Genomic DNA, 24,497 nt, shown 5'->3' on the forward strand with positions numbered 1-24,497 from the left:
TTCCCACCTCCTCCAAGGCAAGTTCTCTCCTGGGGAGTCAGCAGAGCCTGGTATATTCAGTTGAACCAGATCCAATCCCCTCCTCCCTGCACCAAGGCTGAGCAAAGTGTCTTGGCATAGGCCTGAAGTTCCTAAAAGCTGGCTCATGCACCAAAGAGAGGTCCCAGTCCCACTGCCTGGGGGCCTCGTAAACAGTTCAAGCTAATCAACTGTCTCACTTTTCCAGAGGGCCTAGTCCAGTTCCATGGGGGCTCCTCAGCTATTGGTTCACAGTTCATGTGTTTCTGCTAGTTTGGCTATTTGTCCTTGTGCTTTTTTCCAATCGTGGTCTCGATATCTCTTCCTCATATAATCCCACCTCTCTCTCCTTGATTAGACTCCTGAAGCTCCACAACAATTACTAGTTTTAAATACTTAATATTGGATTGGATTTTTATATATTGTATACAAATTATATATATTGACATTGGTATTGTTAGAAAATGCTTTACATATATTTCTAATCTTGTTTAGGATGTTGTATTTCTACAGTTCATTTAACAATGTAATGCAATTTGCTAATACTTGAAAGTTGTTATTACCAACTATTAGGATATAAAGAATGAAATTTGGTAGTTAAACATTACAATCGAACTTGTAGTCATATTAGATAAGTTTTGAAGGTCAAGCAGAGATATATATTAGATAGACAGGTCATCTTAAAATCCTTCAGAGATCTACAGAATATGGCATTTAAAATGTTTTAATAACTTAGAATTTTTTTCTTTTTTTATGACTACGAGACATGTCATCCCCTGAAATAACAAACTACTTCAGAGAAGATATAGGCATTGAAGAAACGGCATACTTTCATTGTGGCAAAAGTTAGCCACTAGACAACAAAGTGTCATCACATTGACTGCTGACAAACAGGACAGAATGGGCAGACAGGACACAAAACAAAGGACTACTGATACTTGCCAAGATAAGTGTGGTTGTAGCTTTAGCAACAGGTGTCCTCTGAGGCCAGGACAATATGGTGCCATCCCTGAAGTGGTCTTTGCAATCTGGAAAAGATACAGTGCCCATTTCTTTGAAGGCAGCTGAACAGGTAGTGGACCCATGGCTTCTGGTGTGCAGTGGAACAGTAGCTGAAACAGTTATTCTTGAAAGAGTAACTAGGATGACAGAGTCTAAACCCTCAATGGTAGACTGGCATTTAATAAAAGAGATGAAGCCACCCACAAGCCAATAAGAATGGACAGAGCTGAATTTCAAAAACATCAGCAATTTCCAGAATTGAAAATCCTGAATCATGACAGAACACTGGTGGAATTCATGTTTATCTGGTACATGGACTACTTTCACTGAATGTGAGGTTGAATTGTAGGCCTTGTGTACATCCTACTTCACAAATGTGTCTGTCAGATACACTAAGCCTATAGGCTGAAGACGATGCCCCAATGCTGTGGAGAAACCTCAGGTGCTGTCCAGGCAGCTGGCTGTTTCTGTCAACTCACATGTTTTTTGGAAGCCACTTTACTTGCAGTTCCTGTTTAATTAGGTAATATTATTTCCTTCTTGGTACTCTGAGGGAGTTGAAGATTATATAGTTAAAGTTATAGTTAGTTGAAGATTAAAGAGTTATAGTTAGTTGAAGATTAAACAGTTATAGTTAGTTGAAGATTAGATAGTTATAGTTAGTTGAAGATTAGATAGTTATAGTTATAGATTTCCCTGTTAAGAATTTCAGAAAAGAAACTCACTAAGGGTATGAGTATAAAAATTTGAAAGACAATATAAGATAGTTCTGTGTTAGTAATATATGTCAGGATAGAAAGTGATTCAGGTACATTACTTACCAAAATAAGACAGATAATGAAATATTTTCTCTGAGTTTGTCAAATGCAAAAGGACTAGAAATTGTTGAGGTATTTATTACTTATATATATTGTAAATAGCTATTGTACTTATTGTATATAGTTTTTCTTATATTAGTTATAACTTTCTTCTATTTTCTTTTTATTAGAATAAAAGTGGGGCCGGGCGGTGGTGGCGCACGCCTTTAATCCCAGCACTCGGGAGGCAGAGGCAGGAGGATCTCTGCGAGTTCGAGGCCAGCCTGGGCTACCAAGTGAGTTCCAGGAAAGGCGCAAAGCTACGCAGAGAAACCCTGTCTCGAAAAAAACAAAAAAAAAAAAAAAAAAAAAAAAAAAAAAAAAGAATAAAAGTGGGAAATGTGGTGATATTTTAATTGTGCTGAAATGTGATTTTATTTGTATGTTAATAAATAAAGTTTGCCTGGAGATCAGAGGTCACATAGTGAGGTCACTTAGTAAGCCAGGAACAGTAGTCAGGCAGTGGTAGCCCACACCCTTAATCTGATCACTTGGCAGGCAGAGTCTCTGTGTGGTCAAGGACACAGCCAAGCGTAATGACATGAGTCTTCAATCCCAGTACCAACCATGGGGACCTACAGGACTGCATAGACAGGCAGTGACAAAGAAGTCAAGTGGCTGTGCTTAGAGCCAAAGAGAAGGCAGAACAGGAAGGAAATAAAAACACAGGTTAGATGGGAAGAAGCTCTCTCTGGGGAAGTGATGGCAATAAGGTGATAAGTTAAGGCTAGTTGTGGCTCTTTGCTAGTTCTCTGATCTCCTTGGCTATTACCTCTGTATTTGGTTCTGTGCTTCTTATTTAATAAGACTGTTTAGAAATTTGTCTACAGATGAACTCTGGTTTATTTTCAGGGAGTTATAGATCACTTACCAGAAGTGATCATGGGGGTGGTGCTCAAAATTTCTAATAAAGTAAATGTTTAACAGATTGGATTACAGGAAAAAATATTAGCAGAATTTTTTTTGGTTACTTGGTAGAAAACAGGTCCTTCCCTGAAACCAACAACACAACAAATCACAGTTCTATGACTGGTGTGACGTGAAGATGGGTATATTAAGAAGAGCTCAAGAACAACCCTATTTAGGGTGTTTCTGTGAAACAGAACTTTATTTCAATATTTATACTCCCCTGGGTGTAAGCATTACTGCTTCCCATTGGAGACAGTCTTTCAGCCCTAATGGCTTTTCAGGAGCTCTTGAATCAAGTCGGAAGCATGGGGAGATACCAGATCCTTCAGATGGCTTTCCTTCTGATTTGCAATGTCATGGTGACTCCTCATACTGTTTTGGAGAACTTTACTGCAGCCATCCCTGGTCATCGCTGCTGGGTCCCCATCCTTGACAATGACACTGTCTCTGACAGTGACAGTGGAACCCTGAGCCAAGATGACCTCCTGAGGATCTCCATCCCACTGGACTCCAACCTGAGGCCAGACAAGTGCCGTCGCTTTGTCCAACCACAGTGGCATCTGCTTCATCTGAATGGCACCTTCTCCAATGTGACAGAGCCAGACACAGAGCCCTGTGTGGATGGTTGGGTATATGAACAAAGCACCTTCCTGTCCACCACTGTGACTGAGGTAAGTGCCTTCAATAAAATCACCCCCTCAGTGAATTCATTACTACAGTTTGGCAATAGCTCAAATATTGTGTTATTGGAGCTTACTTACTGCCTGATTAATTGCAAGAGTCTTATTCAATAATTTTAATGACTCAAAAATAAATAAAGATGTATGTTTCTGATCCTTTTGTTCTAGTAATGAGCTCATGATAAGAAGTAATTCTTAGAAGAAAATTAGACAAGAGAACCATTCAGCAAAATAACAACAGTAGCTTCTTCTTCAGGACCTTTATCCTTCTAAGTCAGGGGATTCTAAGTGACTTTACATTTTCAGGCATGACTTTCTTCCTCTGTAGAAGTTCAAATCCAATCAGAAATGGTTGTTTTCATATAAAAGTTCTGCCACTATTGCACCAATGACCATTCTGTCATGTAAGTTGGTACTGTAGTATGTAGGGTAAAGTGCTAGGTAAGGCCATTGATAACCTTTTTCTACCTACACTCTGCATAGCAACATTTGCAACTATGAAAGGTAGCCAACAAGGAGAAAGTGTCCAGTTTGCTTTGACAGTGTTCTCTATGTTATGCAAAAAAAAAATGTGTGTGGTGTCTTCAGGAATAGTGTCTTAACATTTAGTTACTGTAGATAACCATGAGCAATAGTAACAGCCTGTGTAGTTTTGGAGACCCATGGGACCTCTCTGACCAGTAACTTGTATAACATTATTCTGTATGTCTGGCATTGGGATTATTGCTTAACATCGCAGGTCTTTTTGGAGCATCATTGTCCAACCAAGTATTGTACTTCCTTTCAAATTCCTTATTTTAAATTATATTTTAAAATTAGCTTACTCAACATGAATTTCCATAATGCTTTACAGACATCTGTCAGAGAGATGTTGGAGGGAGGTATTGGAGGGAAGAATGAGAAGGATGGAAGTGATATAATTATATTTTAGTTTAAAAAATTTAGAGCAACAAAAACAATTTGAAAGATGAAAAAACATCCTTATATGTGAACTCTCAGAAATAGTGGTTACTTGCACAAGACCAGCAGAAGATCAAGCCAATCAAAATTCCAGCATAGATTGGAGCAGAACTCAAAAGGCCCCATTCCTAGCTGAAGATCTATTAGGAGTCGATGGTTGCTAGGGGAGGGACTATTACCCTACTTTGGGGGGATGGCCAGTACTAGGTTACCTGTACTCCAGTGCACATATAGGCAACATTAAGCAAATAGTAGACTATAGAAAGAAAGAAAAAGGACATGAGGTTTGGAAAGGGATGTGATCAGGAATTTTAGAGGTAATTGTAGGGGATATAAAGGTTGGATATTGTCATAGTGCTTTGTATACATGCATGAAATTTCAAAGAATAAATTAAATAATAATCAGAAAATATATGTAAAAGACATGAATCTGGTGTGCCTTATTAGTTTAAGTGCCCAAGTGTTATGACAAGCAAGCACTATTCAGATTTGATTTAAAATTTAAAATATATAGGAGGTTTACAAAGCCACAGTTCTGGCTAAATATGAAGGTCCATGACAGAATGCATCTGCAGCACTTGTGAGGACCAAGATTCAGTACTGAACACTGCAAAAAATATCCCAGTAGTTCACAATTCCTTATAGACCAGAATGTGGGTGATTGCCAGTACACTGCACCCATGCAGTTGCCCTGAGCTCCATCCTCTGTATTGACAAAAGTTTATAAATAAATAAGAAAAACAAAAACAATGATCAGGCACTAGTTGTGCTGTTCTCTGAGAGGAGTCATAGAAGAGGCTGTGCACTGATGAATAGGATCTGGTATAAAAAAAAATAAGGTTCATGAATCATTGCATTCTAGGGTCACTGTATATGAATTTCTAGGTGGTCTTATTAAATGAAGAACACAGAGACAAATATAGGGGGGAACACTGAAAGATCAGAGAAACAGAACAAGTCATATGCCACCTCATCTTGCAAATTCCTCAGCTGATTTGTTTCCTCAGACTGAAAGCCTCTGAGTCATCCAAATAGTTCTCAGCTGAACTGCGGCTAAAAGCTAAAAGTTTCTGTTCCTCATGCCTTATATAACTTTTTGCTTCCTGTCATCACTTCCTGGGATTAAAGGCATGTGTCACCATGCCTGGCTGTTTTCAGTGCAGCTTTGAACTCTGGAATGTTAGGATTAAAGGCATGTGCTACTAAGGCATAAACCTATGTTTAATATGATCGCTGTTCTGTCTCTGACCCCAGATATATAAACCATAGGCCACATTTAAGCACTTCTTAGCACAGGTTACAAGCTACTACTATAACCTATATAATTATAGAAAGACTACTGGGAACAGATTTACTCTATTTAATATATATATATGAACTGGGTAGTAGAAATCATGTAATAATGCAAAGGGAAGCTGGAGAGGAAGATGGGTTCAGTGGAACGGGAAGCTCATGTTGAATAATTTTGAACCAATTACAATGACAGCCTGTCTTCCTGATTTCCTTCTCTTCCAGTGGGACCTGGTGTGTGGATCTCAGGTACTGGGTTCAGTGGCTAAATTCGTATTCATGATTGGAATTTTGGTAGGAGGTATCCTTGGTGGCCATTTATCAGACAGGTGAGTGTCTGTGCTTTGCAGTTCTCTCTACATGTGAGTATTTTCATCATCTACAACTCATTCATCTAAAAAACAGTCATTGCAGATTATGTTCCTCTGGGTGTGCCTTTTACACTAGAGATCACTAAATACAAACAGGCACTTTATTTGGTGTTTAAAAGTCTGTGTGTTGTGTTGACTCAGAACTAACAGTCTATTAAACATGGAAGAATTCAAAAAAGATTAAGAGACAAAGAAAAACATGGTATAGAAAAATGAGAAAAGTTAACCACAGGGATTATACAAAATGCTTCCTGTCTCTTCTTTTTAACAACTCTATTATTTCGCTGAAGGAGTCTTTGTCTTTTCCTCAGGTTTGGGAGGAAGTTAATCCTCACATGTGCTTTACTTCCAATGGCCATCACTGGGACCTGTGCAGCTTTGGCTCCGACCTTCTTCATCTACTGCTTACTTCACTTCCTGAAAGGGGCTTGTGTCTCACTCATATACACGAATACTGTTTTGCTCAGTAAGTCAGAGCTTTTGATGGGCATTGTTCAAGCTTTGTTTGATGTTGATGTCCTTCCCATCTTGAGTAGAAATCAAGATTCATTTTTCTTTCCTTTCAGTGATAGAATGGACAAGCCCTAAATTCAAAGCCTTGATGACAATCTTGACATTATGTGCTTCCAGTTTTGGAAGAATAGTAATGACAGGCCTGGCTTTTGCATTTCGAAACTGGCACCACCTCCAGCTGGTAATGTCTGTGCCAATATTTTTCTTCCTTATACCCACAAGGTATGAGCTTTCTTTCCTCCTCTATGGTTTGCACTCCTGAGATGACCATGTCCATTAAATCTGGACATGAGAAATGCATTGGTCACTGTCCCTGTGAGCTCATTTATGTGTCAGTCCTGTTGTGTCTGGAAGACAATGTTTCATTGTATCATTGCTCCTCTGGTTGATATAATTAGGAGAAAAATTATTCATGGGTTCTTAATTAAGGGAACAGACATATGATGAATAAATATATTCCTGTTTCCTCAGACTGGAAGCCTCTGTGTCCTCATATCCAAATGGCTCTCAGCTGAACTGTACTCTCAAAACCTAAAAGCTTAACCAAATGCTTCTAGTTTCTGGTTCTCACGCCTTATATACCTTTCTGCTCTCTAACATCACTCCCTAGGATTAAAGGATTGCTTTATGGGATTAAAGGCGAGAGTTAGCATGCTTGGCTACATCCTTGAACACATGGATTTCTGCCTCTGGAATGCTAGGATTAAAGGCATGTGATACCACTGCCTATCCTAAGTATCTAGTGGCTTTTCTGTTCTCTGACCCCAGATAAGTTTATTAGGGTACACAATATTTTGGGGAACACAATACCAACACTTATTCCCTACAGTCTAACAAGAAATTTGGAAATTATCTGGAGAAACATCCTTCACATTCTAGTTCTAGGACCTCCATTAAATCCTGTATCCAAGTGAGGGGGACAGATCAATGTGACTCCAGGTCTTCATTCTAGGAGTGCAGATGCACTGCATGGCTGCATCACTTCCTGTTTTCCTAGGCAACGAACCTCATGATGTAAGATTATACATTTTGTTATAAATGAATAACTGATAGGTATTCATTTTAACACAACTATTCAAGAATATTTAGTAAGGAAATTACTTTGTGAGAATTTATGAACAATATCTTCTTGAGTAGGTGGCTGTCAGAGTCAGCTAGGTGGCTGATTGTGACCAACAAACCCCAGAAGGGCTTACAGGAACTTAGAAGAGTTGCATGCAAGAATGGAGTGAAGAATTCTGGAGGTGCACTGACCATGGAGGTAAGCATAATGCAAGCTTCTTATGACATAAACACAAGCTTGATATGTGTATGAGTTAATACCCAGGAAACAATGTGCCATCATTAAATCATTGAATACAGTTCTTTCATTCAAAGAAGACTTTGTAAAAACAAACAAAGAAAAAAGAAAAAAGCTTCATTGATGATTTCTTTCACTTTTAAACTTTTTATTAGGATATATAAGTTATACATATTGCATTAAGTCTGAAATTTTTTTCATGCATATAATGCATTGATTTATTTATACCCCCTCATTATTACCAAACCTAATGATTCTCATATACTTCTAACTAGTCCTATTTCTACTTTCTAGTATCCTAGCCTCTCTTTTTGTATCTTCTTTTTTGTGATCTAATTTGTCTAGTTTAGGTCATTTACAGAAACATATTGAGGATTTACCTACAGGAACATGAGCCACTTAGATGTGGGTACATGACTGAAGTAATGTCTATTTCTCTCTCAGCAACCATTAGCTGCCAATATATCCTCAGGAGGGAGTATGGCTTTATGAGCCCCTATGCACTAACAATGACGGACTACATACGGGTTGTGAAATGGAGATGGGGCTCATGAGCTCTTCTCTCAATAATGTTAGCATTCAGACATGCCCCTTTCGGACCCACCGAGCATCCTAACAACATCATCTTATGTAAAGTCTTCTTTAAGAGAAACTCCCCTATCTATCTTTCTCTTCCTTCCTTTCCCTTGTCAAAAAGGCACACACACCTCCATCTCTCTTTGTGTCTCTGTCTCTCAAACCTCTCTTCTCTCCTTTCCTGGCTTGCACTCTCTTTCTCTACCCTCTCTTCATTCTCTCTCTCTCTCTCTCTCTCTCTCTCTCTCTCTCTCTCTCTCTCTCTCTCTCTTTCTCTCTCTCTCCCTTCTCACTTTCCCCCAATAAAGCATTCCATGTGGGTGCTGTGTCTGCATGGTGTGAGTGACTTTCTGCCCTGCATCCTTGCCTGCTTTGGCCATGTCTACATGGCATATGTCCCTCACCTACCATGGAACACATTGGCTCAAACCCACCAAGGCCTCTCTCCCGCCATTTTAACAAAAATATACCATCTACCCCCACAGACGGTATATTGACTGGCATAACATTGGCAAGTCTTATGCAGGTAACCACAGCTGATGAAATTTCATAGTCCAATGCATGTCTGTAAGATGGAATCACACATTTTTCCACCACTTCTTCTAGACCTTTTTTCCCCTTTTCCATGATGTTTCTGTAACCTGGAAGGGGGTGACAAAGACATTTCCCTTGGAGATAAACACTGAACAGTCATTTACTTTGACAATTGTGAGTCTTCAATGACTGCTCACTAAATACAAAAAAGATTTTTTTAAGGATATTAAGGCTGACAGCAGCACTAACCTATGGCCATGAACAAAGATATTTAAAGATTATTTAATTTTTTAGTGCTTAGAAGACTCCATTATGAGCCCCAGATACCAGACATGGACCGTCAGTATTAGATGTTTTCATTTCTGAGGTTCAGTCCTGCATAGGTACAGTCATTTGTTCTTATATCCCCACACTTCTCTTTTGAAACAGGAACATTTATTCTGTTCTCTTGAATACTAGAAGTAAATCATCTAGTTTATTATATAAAAGTTTGGATTATGAAGGGAAAAGCATTCTTGACAAATTTTATTGAAATTCAAAATAAAGAAGTATTTCACAGGGCACTGGGGGAAAAGAGACTCCCTTGAGTCTCAGATGAACCTTGGACTCTGGACTTTTAAATTATTTGTATTACTCCATAGACTAATTCCTATCAGGACATGGAGATAAGAGTTGGAAAGTTATGGCTCAAAGGTGATGTGTTCTGAGGTGAAGCTGACAAAAATTAGAGCTGTGGTGGTTAATTGTGATTGTCAGCTCAAAAAGATCATCTAGGAGAAAACCTCCAGGCACATCTGTGAGGGATGACATTTTAGTTCAGCTTCTGGCCACTCCTCTGTGGGATTATTCTGATTATGTTAACTGAGGATGGAACATCCACTCTAAAGAACAGAAGACCAGCCATGAACTTGTGTCTCAGAGTATATAAACAGAAACCTAGCTCAGCATAGGCATTCATGACTCCCTCTTCTTCACCATGTTATATTCCAAATGCTGTGCAGTCTTGAAATTCCTCTGTAAATAAATTAGTGCACTGCTTTGATTCAGCCTCACTCACATTTTTAGAACATGGTCAGAATACTGCCAGAATTTGTTGTTGTTGTTGTTCCTCAAAAGGGAAAGATGAATGTCCTCCACGCAAATACATCTGAAGATATGCCCTTTCTCATCTGAAATCTCATGTAGAAGGCCTTCACTGTTAAGATTTGTATCAGCATTTCAGTATAGTGAACTTCCAAAGAAACATTCTCTCTAACCTGCCTCTGAAAACTCTCTAAAAATCCACCACCAAATCACAACACATGGTCTACCCCATGATCAGATTTTTAAGAATAACAACTGCACATATGGCATTGAATTATTTTGCTGGCTACATTTGCTTTGCTGTGACCAAGATCGATGTGACCAAGCCTCATGACAGAAACAACAAAATGGAATAAAAAGGATTTGGGATCACGGATTCACAACATTCAGTTTATCACAGTGAACAGGCATGGCAATACTGAGACAGACTTTGTGGCAAACACTCATCACATCATTTTGGGCCAAGAAGCTTAGCCCTAACCAAAGACAGCTACCACCTTCAAAGGCCCCCCATGAGGTAAGCTTTACCTCCTGAGAGCTCCTCAGCTTCTGAACACACATCCAGCCAGAGACCCAGCATCTCAGTATCACACTATGTATTCTTTCAAATATCAGGACTCCAAAATGGACATAAAGACCTTGAGAGGAATTCATTTTTCAGAGTCTATTTTTCCATCAGTGATGGGAATGACTAAACATGGGATGATCATTAGAGAAGAATGAGACAAAAAGGAATAAATCAAAGAAAACAGGCACACATGCACACATACACTCGTGAATGCACAAATCAGAGAACCATACTAAGATGCTATATCATTCAAATTCATTATGATATGACTGGAGTTTTGAACCAGAATATAAAGAACTCTTTACTTTCTGTCAACATTCTGTAGCCAACTACTGTTTAAAACGTTCTCTCTAGAAATACAAACTCCTTGGTTCTCACTTCTTAACATTTTATTATGCTTGCCATCGGTCCCCTGATGTCTGTGTTTTTTTCACTAGACAGAAGTAGTTGCAGTAGAATATTTTAAAGTGTGTTACTTGTGTTTATATTGCATTTGTTTCACTCTGGGAACCTGCGTTACCATGCCTGTGTAAAACACCTGATGGTTTATTAAAAAACTGCCCAATAACAAGGCAGGAGAAAGGATAGGTGGGGCTGGAAAGCAGAGAGTGTGTAGAGAAGGAGAAGACTGGGAGGAGAGGTGGAGATCGAGCAGCCATAGGAGGAGGACCCCAGGGGCCAGCCTCCCATCTCCACAACAAGCAACAGAGTAAGAGTCACACTTACCGAAGTTAGAGAAAAAGAAAGGCCCAGAGGTAAAATGCATTCAGGTTATTTTAAGTTAAGGAAAGCTGGCCAGAAACTAAGTCAAGCTAAGACAAGATATTGATAATTAAAAATAAGCCTCCTTGTGGGATTTATCTCGGAGCTGGGTGGCAGGCCTCCCAAGAAAAGAGTACAAAAAACAATATCTAGTAGATTCTGACCTGGTATTCTGTGAGTGCCCAGTATGCTCCAAAATGCTCATCATTTTGTGCAAACTAAACAGTTCTTGATCTCTTGCTGAAGGTTGTGAGAACCACCATGAGGGAAGAGCTGGAGGCAACACAAACAAAACCTTCTCTAAGTGACTTATTCCGCACCCCCAACTTGCGAAAGCGTGTGTTTCTCCTGTGCCTTTTGAGGTAGGCTTCATACAGTGACTCTTAAAACAACATAGAGATGAATTTTCACAACTCAGTGTTGAAGATAAAAATGAGGGATTTCTGTATCTGGTGGTATTCTAGAGGTTTGGAATATAGAAGTGCAGAACTAATTATAGAGTGAGGGGTATGTTTTTACAGCACCCTAGCAGGGTTGTCAAGGCAGACTCCTGATGAATCTTCAATCATGTTCCAGACTTCTCTGCATTTGCCATTTGTCATTCTCCATTTCAACAGAAATAAAATGTCTAATGTAAATTACACACTTATATACATTTCAATAATCTATACAAATGGTAAGTGAAAATATCCTCACTTGGGGAAAGCCCAGTTAAGGACACAGTCAACTTGCAAATGAAAAATTAGTTTCCTCCAATGGAGTCTCACTAGGGAAACAAACCACTCTTAAGGGTAGCCCCTATTCCCAACAGTACATGGCCAGCACACACACACAAAAAAAAAAACCCACAATGGTATCTTTGGAGGGTTTTTTGTTTCATATTGTTGTGTCAGGGCATTTTTCTAATCTTACAGATCATTTGTGTATACGTTATGGCTTCCCGTGTTTGTACAGGGTCCTGTGTGAGTGAACATGTGTGTCTCTGTATCTGTATGTAACTCTTGTGCTTTACTCTTTTGCTCTTTTCTTCTATCTGCTGCTTTGTCCTATTCTGTCAGGTTTTTGTTTCATCTCACCTTAGTTTATTATGATTCCTTAGATGCTTGTGTGCTTTCTAAAAAGAGACAGAAAGGGTGTGGACCCTCATGGAAGGGAAAGTGAGGAAGAACTGTGAGGAGTTTGAGGGGGAATTTAATCAGAATATGTTATATTAAAATATACCTATTTTAATAAAAAGAAGCTATGAAGCTGGGAGTGGTCAGGATGAGCAAGTGGGCTAGGGAGAAATTGTGAGGAAGAATTAGGGAACAACATCATCAAAATACATTGTATATATTTGTCAAAGAATTAAGAAAAAAATTTAAAATTAAAAGAAAACATTAAAACCTTCACTAAGTGTGGGAGCCTGTTCTCGGGTTCCTCGTGGCTTTACCCAGCAGGTCCGAATAGAGGATGATCAGGACCACAGGCCTGAGTGCAGGTGTCTGAGATGGTCTGCACTTGGCTATGCTGGGGGAGGAGGTCTTTTGCTCCACCCCTTGGTGTCTCTATAAAAACCCTGGGGCAGTCAGGGCAGTCAGGGCCCATTGGAATAGGTTCTAGGCCCTCTCAAGGCTATCCTTTATTTTCTATGTGTTTATCTCCACAAAGATTCTCCGCTATAAATCCTTCTATGTAATATTTCCTGCTGCTCGCATCAAGAAAACTCTGGGAAGCTGTGGGGTTGTTGGGTAAACGCCCCACAGAATGGTGCCATGAACAGGGACTAAAGAAAAAAAGGGGGAACAAAAAAAGGGGGGACTAAAGACAAATGAACAGGGACTAAAGACAAAGTAATAGGGACTAAAGATAAAGGAAAATAATAGTATTATTACAGAGTTTTTGTGAAAGTTCTGTCAGCCCTGCCAGTGGAAAGGCATGCCGGTGTTATGGAAAATATATATTTTATATATATTTTTGGGAGGCAGGGGTTTTATCCTCCAGAGAAAAGGAAAGTGGACTGGAAGGATGTTCTATGCTGCAGCGAAATTCTCTTCTGTCAAAATTTTCTATCTTCTATCCCTTTCTCAGTTTCTGTGAAAAATAAATATAAGGTATAGGGTAGTAATATAGTGTAGAAAAAACTTAGAAGTGTAAGATTGTGTAGGAAAAAATAAGTAAGTCAACTAGACAGAAAAACTCTTCAATTTTCTCACTTTGGGAGCTATAAACGCAAACTGGGGGGGAAAATCTTTCTTTGGGCTTTACGGGTAGTAAAAAAGCTCTTCTCTGAGCTTATGGGGAAGAAAAAGTTTCCTATGGAAGCTTTTGACCTGGGGACAGCTGAAATGCTAAGTCCAAGCGGCAGGAGAAAGTGTTTTCTCCCTGAAGCAAAAATGGGGGTGTAAGAAGTCAAAGTTTAAAGTTGGGAAGTTTTGGGAAAAGTTGGTCTTTCTTTTTCCTGGGGAAAAAAAATCTTTCTCTTAAACTATAAAACTTTTCTTGGAAAATTTGGGGGGGAAATCTCTCTAAAAAGCCTTAATCTTTCTCAAAAGCTCTCTTAAACTTAAAAACTAAAGCCTTTAACTTTCTCTCTCAGAAGGACAAAAATTAGAATCACCTGAGATATTAGGATTAGCTCTAAGGGAAAACAACAAACCTTTTAAGACAGCAAAACCTAAGTTCTCTTTCAAGCTTTAAAAATCCTCCCTAAAATGCAGGAGGCAGGGACAAGTTCCTAAAAACCTCTTCTAAGCTCTGTCTCTTCAAGCTGGTAAAAGACAGTGGGTCAGAGTAACCTGAGGGAAATGCTTGGGAGAGTAAGGGTGACGAGCTATAGAGAGCCCCAAAGGGCAGGAAACTTTACCTGAGAAAAGCAAAAAAGCCAAGCTTCACAGTTACAGCCAAGCTGAGGCATCAAAGGTTTTGTCTGAGCATTTCAGAATGGAAAGGTGCTCCTAATCTTCCTAATGCAAAGATCCCCTGAAGCAATGCAAACTGTTAGTATTGTATCCTCACTTCTGACCAAAATCCCAGGGGCAACTGGCCAGTGTGTCTGAGTTGGAGTGCATTTCAGGGATACTAGGATTCCTGCAGTGGCAAACTTCTGGAGCACAGAGCTGAGGCAGGAAAGTGCAGGACCCAGGGAAAAACTGCTAATAAACAAAGCTAAAGCCGGTGGGAACAGCACAGTTGTCCACTTTCCTACAAGTCCCGGGTTTATAGGTCCACAGCTACAAAAAGAAATCTGAGAAAAAGCTTTCCTATTAGAGAAAGGACCTTTCTGGGAAAACAGTAAAGCTGAACTGTGTCTGAAGCAGTCATGCTGCTCAGTCAGAACGCTGTCTGGGGAAAGAGCCCAGCCAGGGCAGAACAGAACTATCCAGGAGTAAACCTTTCTTTTCTGTCAGAAAAAGCATCTCTTTGAGAAAAGCTTTGTTTCAACTGACTCCCGGTGAGATGAGGGAGTGTAGCCCTGAGGGGTGATTATCTTTGGCCTAAGCTCTGTCCTTGAGCACCCAGACAAGCAAACCCAACCCACTGGGGGACTGGGCCAGGTGAAGGCCTGATAAGGCAAAGCACCTGTCCTAATGGGAGTTTAGAAATGGCAAAAACCTCCCTTGTTAGATTTTCAGTCTGTACGCAAACCACACAGGCCATGAAAACAGAAATGGACAAAAAACCCCTACCTTCAGTAGCAGGGAAAGCCTCCACTGTAGTGTCGGAAACTGTTTCTGGGGTAGATGGGATAAACTGAGACCAAACTGGGTACTGTCAGGGAAAAAGACTCTAAAGAAACAGAAGGGACAGATTCCTCCCCAGAAAATGCATGACCTAAAAAAGCTGCTAGAATCTGAGGCAGATTCAGGGGGAAGAAAGCCCGTACCTCCAAAGGCAGCTAGCAGAGGAACAGAGCCGCAGACGGATACCTGAAGCTCTGCATGGAGGGGTGGGAAAGCAAAGGAACAAGCAAAATGAGAATAAAATCAGTGGGAGAAAGTCTCTCCAAAGGAGCCATGGAAAAGCTCTACTGTAAAATGCTGTTTTTCACTGACTGGCTAAGGCAAACACAAGCCCCGAGGAAAGTTGCTATGAGAAATGCCAGCCTCAATGCGCAATAACGAGGCAGGTGCGGTTCTGATCCGGGCCGTGTCTGATGAAGGAGCAACACCTGTTAAAGCCAGCTGAGGAGAGAATAGAAATCTCTCAATGTCCCATAATTGAAAACTTAAAACTCTTGGTTCAAATCTGTTGTTGCAAAAGCAAAAACTTCTTAAGTCTGGTAAAAGTACTGGAGGTTGACTCCAGGACCCAAAAAGAACTATGGGAAATGAAGTCCAATAGCTAGCTTGCAATAGGAACTGATATAAGGGAAATGCATTCTGGGAAAGGTAGTTTTTTTTTCCACTAAACATGGTGACATTGCCCTGAAACACTTTTGTCAGCTCGAAAATAGGTTTATGGTAAACTTAAAATACAGCTTTTAAGAAAATAAGGAGGAAAATCATCTAAGAGTTTAAGTGTCAGTTCCAATGAAAAATTAAAAGGATACGGAACTAGGCGCTTTGCGGTTTGGGAGATGGTAAAATGCCTTATTTACCCTAATAGCTATGCAAAGTTTTTAAGGTAATTGGATGACAAAAAAGCTACCTTTAAGAGCAAACAAGCCACTTTAAAATCCTTAAAGCAAGAGAAAGCAGTTTATACACTAAACGTTGTCTTAGATATGAAGAAACTTATGTTGAAATTTAAAAAAAAAAGTTCTTTGCCTTTTGAACAAACTGCCTACAATGAGTAATTCCTTTGCAAATCTAATAAGGATACAAGGAAACAGGCATTCAAAAAAGAGATGACTGCTTTATAGATGGAAAACAAACCTCAAAAAAATCTAGCTGTATTACAAAAGAGTTGCTTCACCTGAAAGTTCCTTATAAGAAATCAATGCTAAATATCACCACTGCTAATAACATCAGGAGTTAAAGCTAATGAAGTGAAAATACTAAATCCTGAAACTCAAGTGAAATGGAAAGATCCCTGCTCAGGATCATGGAAGGGTCCCAATCCTGTTTTAATATGGGGTCGAGGACATATTTGTGTTTTTTCACAAGAGGAGAATGAAGCTCGGTGGTTACCGGAGCATTTGGTAAGGAGCGTGGAACTAAGAAAAGTCAGCTCCAATGACGGTAAGGAGAGTAGAACTAAGAAAAGTCAGCTCCAATGACATTCCTATAAAGGAACCAGAATGAAAGTGGCTCGATTAGTATTTCTGAGGTTTTGTCACTGGTTAATGCAAACAGTGAGGAAACAGAGTTCAGAGCTGTACCTCTTTTGGCTTTACTAGCTTCTTTAGAAAAATACTTTATATCACCTAATAGCTGTGCAGTATTTGGTGAAGAGCTTTACAGCAGCTAAATACGGTAATTTCACCCTCAGCGTGAAGTGAAGTTTTTCAGTAGAGCAAACCAAAAGTACTGCTGTGATAGAAACGTTTGTTTGAATTGAAGTTCTTAGGGGAACTATTATGAATTTATGTGAAGGGACAGCCTCTAGTTAAAAACCGTTTACCCCTGACAGTACATCTCTGCCGGTTCAGAAAGGCCAAGAGAACTCGGCAACTTTGGGGTGTGGCTTTGTCCAGAGAATGTTACAGCCCCCTAGCAAGAAGTATCACAACTCTATAGTGACAACACTCACTAAATCCCAGTGCTTTATAACAAAGCTGACTATAAACTCTAAACTTTAGAAATGATGTACGTACTTCCTGTCTAGTTAAGAGAATCTTTCTAATAGAGATGGTGATAATAATTAAGGGTAAGAAGTAGAAAGACGAAAATAAGATATGTGAGTGTGTAAAAATTCTGTCTTGTTAGATCTGTGTTAAGAAATCTTTAGGTGTTTGCTAAGTTAGATATATGCTAATGGTAGCCTATATAAGTTTGTAAAATAGATCTATAGAGTTCCTTTAAGAATATAAGCTTGTGGGGCTGGAGAGATGGCTCAGAGGTTAGGGGCACTGGTTGTTCTTCCAGAGGTCCTGAGTTCAATTCCCAGCAACCACATGGTGGCTCACAACCATCTGTGGTGAGATCTTGTGCCCTCTTCTGGCCTGCAAGCATGCATGTAGGCAGAACACTGTATACATAATAAATAAATAAATCTTTAAAAAAAAAAAAAAAAAACAAAAAAAAAAAAAAAAAAAGAATATAAGCTTGTAAGAAGTATCCAAGGTAGTCTTAAGACATGTAGTAATAAGCTTGTAAGATGCTAGTTGTAAATGTAAGTTTAAATAAGAAATAAGAAGATGGAATGAATAAGAAATATATTTGCTAAAGTAATTCTATAGTTTCCTTAAAGTATAAATAAGTAGATGTTAATATGTTATATGTGAGTTTGTAAAAAAGTGTAAATGTTAAGTGTGAATCTATTCTTAATGTATATGGTGAAAGAACCCAAGACTCAGAAGGTTAGTGTCCCAGTAGACTACAAAGTAGGCAGTCTGAATGGTTTCAAAAGCTCCAGAAGCCACTAAGAAGCTAAGAATGGTGGACGCCAGAACCAGCACAACAAGGCATTCGCAGCTGAGATCCGTGGAAAATCAATGCAACACAGAAAAACCTGAGCTAACATCAAAAACGGTGAGGTTTAGAATACTACTGTACCTAAAAAGGTCTCTGACTTGAGAATAAAAGTTCAGAGACACTTGTTTGAACAAAAATTATTAACTTCAAAAAGTTTTGGTTGAAAAATGTCTCTTCATATTTGGAAGTGAAAGCCTGATACCAGAATTTTTCTTGTTTGAACTTTTTGAACTTAAAAATGAGATAAAACTACAAAGAGATTTTGGTTATGGATTTCTTCATATTTGGAAGGCTAGTACCAGAATTTATCAATTGAATTTTAAGACTTAAATGAAATAAACAATAGAGATTTCATTGCAATGGGACAGTTTTGAGTAATGACCTAGGAACGGTTTTCTGGAATTGGGTTAAAAATGGAACTGTTTAAATGAAGGAATGTATTTCTACTTAGAATCAAGATGCAGTTTTGTGTATGCATATATGCTTCATTAACTGGTGATTTATGAATTGTTTTGTGGAACTGTTTATGTAAAAATGGAATTACTTATGTACTGGTTTTGTGTTACAAATGGAACTGTTTAAACAGAAAAGTTTGGGTTTTCTAACTAGGCTTGAGATTTTGCTTAAAATTATAAAGAAAAGGGAGATCTAATATTCCTTAGTCTATTTAATTTAAATTGTGTTTGAGTGGATTAATGTCATGTTTTGTTAGTAAGAAATGCAAATGGGGTATACTGAGACTACTTTTAAAATGTGTAAAGAGTTTTATTAAGAAACTCCTTTTGGATGTTTTGCTAAAAATTTTCAATGTGTTAATGGTTAGATTGAAAATATTGCTTTTCAATATGGGTTTGTAGGAAGTGTATAAGTTTGGATTCCTCTAACTAGGTTTGAGTTTTTGTTTAAAAATTATAAAGAAAAGGAGGAGCTATGAGATTGAATTATGTTCACAGAAACCTATTGATATTAATGCACCCTGGTTTTGTGGAGTTGAGGAAATGTTTAAGTTTGATGTGAATACATCGAAGTTTTTCCTATGTTCTGTTAACAAGAAAATTCAAATGACTGAGTTAAAGTTGTAAGACGGAGAAAATTGTTAACTATATATGGCACCATATACGCTAATTCAAATGGTTCTGTTAAGAGTTTGCTTTGAGTTGTAAGATTGAGAGAATTTCGACTATGTATAGCAATATTTATGTTAACCTGTTAATGATAATGATGAAGCTAAGGGATTCTTTAAGTGTGTAGTCGCCTTAAGAGTTTTTTGGTTTAGAAAGGGCTTGAGGCAGCTAAGACTGCTGTAGTCACCCTGGACCTAATTCAAAACAGAAATGCCATCTATATCATCCTCTGCTCCCATACTGGGAGGTATAACAGCTATGGAGATTGCTGTAACCCATTAATAGTTATTTTTTTATATATTAAGAAGGGGTGACCTGTGGGAGCCCGTTCTCAGGTTCCTCGTGGCTTTACCCAGCAGGTCCGAATACAGGATGATCAGGACCACGGGCCTGAGTGCAGATGTCTGAGATGGTCTGCACTTGGCTGTGCTGGGGGAGGAGGTCTTTTGCTCCATCCCCTTGGCGTCTCTATAAATACCCTGGGACAGAGACAGTCAGGGCCCATTGGAATAGGTTCCAGGCCCTCTCGAGGCTATCCTTTATTTTCTATCTGTTTATCTCCACGATATTCTCTGCAATAAATCCTTCTATCTAATATTTCCTGCTGCTCGCACTCAAGAAAACTCTGGGAAGCTGTGGGGTTGGTGGGTAAACACCCCACAACTAAGATCAACTTAGAGGAAAAAAACTCTAAAAGGTGATTGGAATTATCATGCATTCCACAAATACTCTGCCTCTCCTTAAAAATCAAAGAGTAATATATCCTGTCAGGATACAATGATTTTATGATGATTATTACATTATCACTCAAGTAAAACCAAATATGTCAAAATACAGAAAAGCCATCACACTTTAACAACAAACATCATCTTCTTGGGATGATCATATACTTGCCTTTGAACGTCAAATTTAAGTAGTATGATGTGACTCTCCTCTTTGTTTCTTACAGATTTACAACAGCAATTCCTATATTTGGCTTCAGCATCCATCTCCAACACCTGAAGAGTAATGTCTTCCTAATGCAATGTCTCTCTGCTGTAATGTCCATCCCAGTCTGTGTTGCTGCGGTGTTTTTACTGAACCACATTGGCCGTAGAATAAGTCAACTATTCCTCTGTTTCCTGTTTGGAATCACCATCCTGGCTACAGTGTTTGTTCCTGAAGGTGAATAAAGAGCTTATAGTGAGAGGGGAAAAAATATCCAGTCCCTTTCATCAGTGTTTCTCAGATCCTACTTACCAGAAAAAAAATACACACAGAGATTTTTCTGAAAGCAGACATTTAGGAAACTTTCCTCCATTCAGACACTGGGGGAAAACCAAAATCACTAAGTGGTTTAATTATATGAAGTCTAGTACATTCAAGAAGTATTTGGAACATAGAAGCCATTTATTCCCAAGTTTCTACAGGTCAGTAATAGATCATTTACTCATTGTTCAATTACATTTTTAATGTAATTAAATTATTTTCTGCTTCATTGTCCTCTCTCCAATCCCTTGGAAGTATCTGCCCCTCCCTCATTCATTCTCAATGACATTTTCATAGCAGTCATATAGATTTCAGCTCTTATAATTCTGATCCAAAATGATCTAAATGTACTGTTACATCCTCTGTGCCACTGAGTCTTGTTGCTTCAACTTGAGTGACAAGATGTTTCCCAAACTGTATGAATGTAGTCATGACTCTTGGGACACTCCAAGTACAAACCTAATTTGGAGAGTTGTATCAAGATAATAAGGATTGCCTGTGTTGATTACAAACCAAGTACAAGGTAGTAAGAGTGGTCTAGGCAGCAGGACTGCCAGGCTGAACCTGGTGGTGTTATGTGGATGTGGGCAAGGAGCACAGTTCCCAGGCAGTCCTCAAGTTTTGCTGAAGCTCGGGACTGTGGTATGTTTTAAAACTCTGCACAACTCTTGAATGTCAGCAGCAACTCCCTTATTCTTGAATCTTGAAACACCATTTCAAATCAAACTGATTCCCAGTTTGTCCATGTCTCTCCTTCCATGACACTCTTCTACCATATTGAAATAGAAAATGAATAAATATCTCATGTGAATATTTGGAGTCACCCAAAATGCAAGTGCCACAAGATATGCAACATCTATTCATATATATATATATATATATATATATATATATATATATATATATATATAATGTATACAGAGGAGGGCGCCAGCTCTCATTACAGATGGTTGTGAGCCACGATGTGGTTGCTGGGAATTGAACTCAGGACCTCTGGAAGAGCAGTCGGTGCTCTTAACCTCTGAGCCATCTCTCCAGCCCATATTCTTCTATATTTTATTATGTTTTTATAACATTTACTTTTGTTTCTGACATTCATGCAGCTGTAGATAGAATGTACTATGGTCAGGTTCACCCTCCCTCATTCTTATCCATGGCACATTCCTGCAGAATATTCAAATGAGTACACAGTCCTCTGTAATTTCCCCATGACAGTCCTACATTCTGTAGGAAGGACAGTGAGATTCTGGGTAGAAACCAGGGAAGTCAATGAGTATCTCCTTGATTCATCAAGCTCTCTACTTCTGAAACGTGTCAGAGATGCCAGGTGTAGGAATACAGTGAACCACAGTGTTGATTCTCTAAGGCGTGAGGAACAGAAACTAGAAGCATTTGGTTGGTTAAGCATTCAGGCTTTTGAGCATCAGTTCTGCTGAGACCCATTCTGGATGAGGACTCAGAGGCCTCCAGTCTGAGGAAACAGGATCAGCTGAGGATCCGGTGAGGTGAAGTAGCTGTGGCTTGTTCTGTCTCTCTGACCATCCAGCATTTCACCCCAATACCTGGCTCAGGTTTTATTTTATTAATAAGATTCTTTAAGATTCATGCTACATCTGGTGCCCAACGTTTGTGGCACGAATTCATGAAAAAGCTGCTTGCCTGTGGCCTTGTGGGCCCCAGCTCAAGCCCAAGCTACGCTCAGCCAGTTGTGGTGGCACCCGCCGGTAGGATTTGCTGAAGGAGACAGAGGCAAGAGGATTCCAAGTTTGAGGCTGGCCTAGGAGGCTTGGGAGAAGCTTTGGCCCGGACCAAACCACAAACAGTGGTGGGACCATGGAGACAGTGGCTGCTACTCTGAGTTGCTGGCTTCTACTCATCGTGTTGGTGACTGCAATGATGCTGCTACCTGGGATAAAGGGTTTACCACTGTTTGTTCAGAAAACAATTGCCAAAACCATCATGTTACAAGAAAGCATCAGCAAAGGTCAGTTTGGAAAAGTTTGGCAAGACAAATGGTGAGGAGAAATTGCTATGAAGATTTTCTCTTCTAGGGAAGAATGTTCATGGTTCCGAGAGACAGACATTTATTAGGCTGTGATTGCTCCAAATCACAGAGGAAGCACACACACACACACACACACACACAAAAAAATCTGCCGGGAACCATGACCACACATAACAGCATCTTTGAAATCTTCAAAAGGATGATGGGACCCTACAAGGACGATTCTACAAGGACTATGGTAAAGCCATTAAGCTGATTAACACCAAGGAAAGATCCGCTTTGGACTACAAACTGGTCAGGACAATTTTGAGATGGCTACCTGAGATGATCCAGCCTAACAGACTATATGAACAAGGACTTGAAACAAACCCTGCACTTTTCCATTATGCAGAGACTGGACAAATGATACAGGATTTGACGATTAACCCAAAATTTTTCTTTTCAGGATAAAGATACCTTTGCCCATAGCCAGCAGGAAGTAATTTTAAGAAAATGACGCCCACATTCCCAAGAGGTGGGATGGGAGGTTTTTGGAATTTTAATGAGTTATGGATATTGTCATTGTTTATGATGGTTGGTTATAAGTTGTCAGGAAAAAAGCTGAACATGGAGATTAGATTCAGAGGTTTTGTTTAAAAAAGAAAGAAAAAAGAGAAAAGAATATAAATATGAGATCAGTCACTGAATCTATCCTGAGAAAAAAAGATAAAGAATAATAGGATAAATGGGTAGATCACTGAATCTACACTAAAAAGAAAAAGAGGAAGATGTAAAAATGACAAAAGGTAGATTACTGAATCTATTATGAAAAGAAAAATACTTTTAAAAAGGAATTACTTGTTTTAAATAGGATAAGTAATGAAATTTTTGTCTGAGTTTATCAAATGTTACTGGACTGGACATTGTTAATATATATAATGGAATTTTTATCTGAATTTGTCAAATGTTAATGGGCTTGACATCATTTATGTAATTCTTGACTGTATATATTGTATATAATTATTGGGTAGTTTTTCTTGTATTAAATATAAGCTCTTTTTAATTTTAGACAAAAAGAGGGGAAATGTGGTGGTATTGTGTTTCCCAAAATATTGTGCACCCTAATAAACTTATCTGGGGGCAGAGACAGAACAGCCACAATATGAAACATGAGGATAGGCAATGGCAGCACACGCCTTTAATGCTAGCATTCCAGAGGCAGAAATCCACGTGTTCAAGGATACAGCCAAGCATAGTGACTCACGCCTTTAATCCCAGAAAGCAAGCCTTTAATCCCACGGAGTGATGGTAGAAAGCAGAAAAGTATATAAGACGTGAGGAATAGAAACTAGAAGCATTTGGCTGGTTAAGCATTCAGGCTTTTGAGCAGCAATTCAGCTAAGACCCATTCTGGATGAGGACTCAGAGGCCTCCAGTCTGAGGAAACAAGACCAGCTGAGGATCCCGCAAGCTGTAGCTTGTTCTGTCTCTCTGATCTTCCAGTGTTCACCCCAATATCTGGCTCAGGTTTGATTTTATTAATAAGAACTTTTAAGATTCCTGCTACAATTCTCCATAAACCAGTACGTGCAGCTAGGTCACATTTCTTAACTTATTACCCACTGAGGACTTTTACTCTTGCAGTTTCTTCACTCTGTATTCCCCACTTACAAGAGGAAAGTGAATTCCTTCACCTCAGAATGACCACTGTCCCTGATTTTCCTCTCCACAGAAATGCGGACTCTGCATGCGGTTTTGATAACACTGGCAGGAGCAAATTATGCTGTGATTAATAACAGTATTATTCTACACTCAAATGAGCTACTCCCCACAGTGATCAGGTACATGACTTGGTGTAAACACCTGGGTAGTTATCAACAACAATCAATAGTAGTGATTACAGGAGTGACCAAAGTTTCTAAGAAGTTTATCCAGCTGTATTAACTAATAAAGATCTCATGGGGATATTTGGGGCTGCCCAAAACGTAAGTGTTATGATAAATAAGACCTCTGTCCCTTTCATGTATAATTAGGTTTTTATGACATTTATTTTGTTTTAGCAATTTCATGCAGATATACACTGTACTGTGGTTGTGTTCACCCTGTATCACTCTTACCTACGTGCCATTCATGCTGAATTCCTTCTTCTCAGCTGGTGCCA

General features: G+C 39.1%; 1 protein-coding gene across 2 annotated transcripts in view; it reads left to right on the forward strand.

The window, feature by feature from the left end:
• Positions 1-523: 523 nt before the first annotated feature.
• The window catches only part of LOC143270096 (solute carrier family 22 member 19-like), a 36,151-nt gene continuing 12,177 nt past the window's right edge, over positions 524-24,497 (forward strand). Inside the window, exons 1-9 of one of the 2 annotated variants that reach the window (XM_076558825.1) lie at positions 524-1,543; positions 2,856-3,457; positions 5,942-6,045; positions 6,399-6,553; positions 6,654-6,822; positions 7,738-7,861; positions 11,670-11,785; positions 20,054-20,268; positions 24,069-24,177. In XM_076558825.1, coding sequence (XP_076414940.1) covers positions 3,056-3,457; positions 5,942-6,045; positions 6,399-6,553; positions 6,654-6,822; positions 7,738-7,861; positions 11,670-11,785; positions 20,054-20,268; positions 24,069-24,177 — 1,394 coding nt within the window. In that variant the 5' untranslated portion in view covers positions 524-1,543; positions 2,856-3,055. Of the gene's footprint in view, positions 1,544-2,855; positions 3,458-5,941; positions 6,046-6,398; positions 6,554-6,653; positions 6,823-7,737; positions 7,862-11,669; positions 11,786-20,053; positions 20,269-20,883; positions 21,021-24,068; positions 24,178-24,497 lie in introns of those variants that run through there. The other variant, XM_076558827.1, reaches the window with a different exon arrangement.

This window comes from Peromyscus maniculatus, chromosome 1 (genome assembly GCF_049852395.1).
Source record: "Peromyscus maniculatus bairdii isolate BWxNUB_F1_BW_parent chromosome 1, HU_Pman_BW_mat_3.1, whole genome shotgun sequence".
Classification (NCBI taxonomy): Eukaryota; Metazoa; Chordata; class Mammalia; order Rodentia; family Cricetidae; genus Peromyscus; species Peromyscus maniculatus.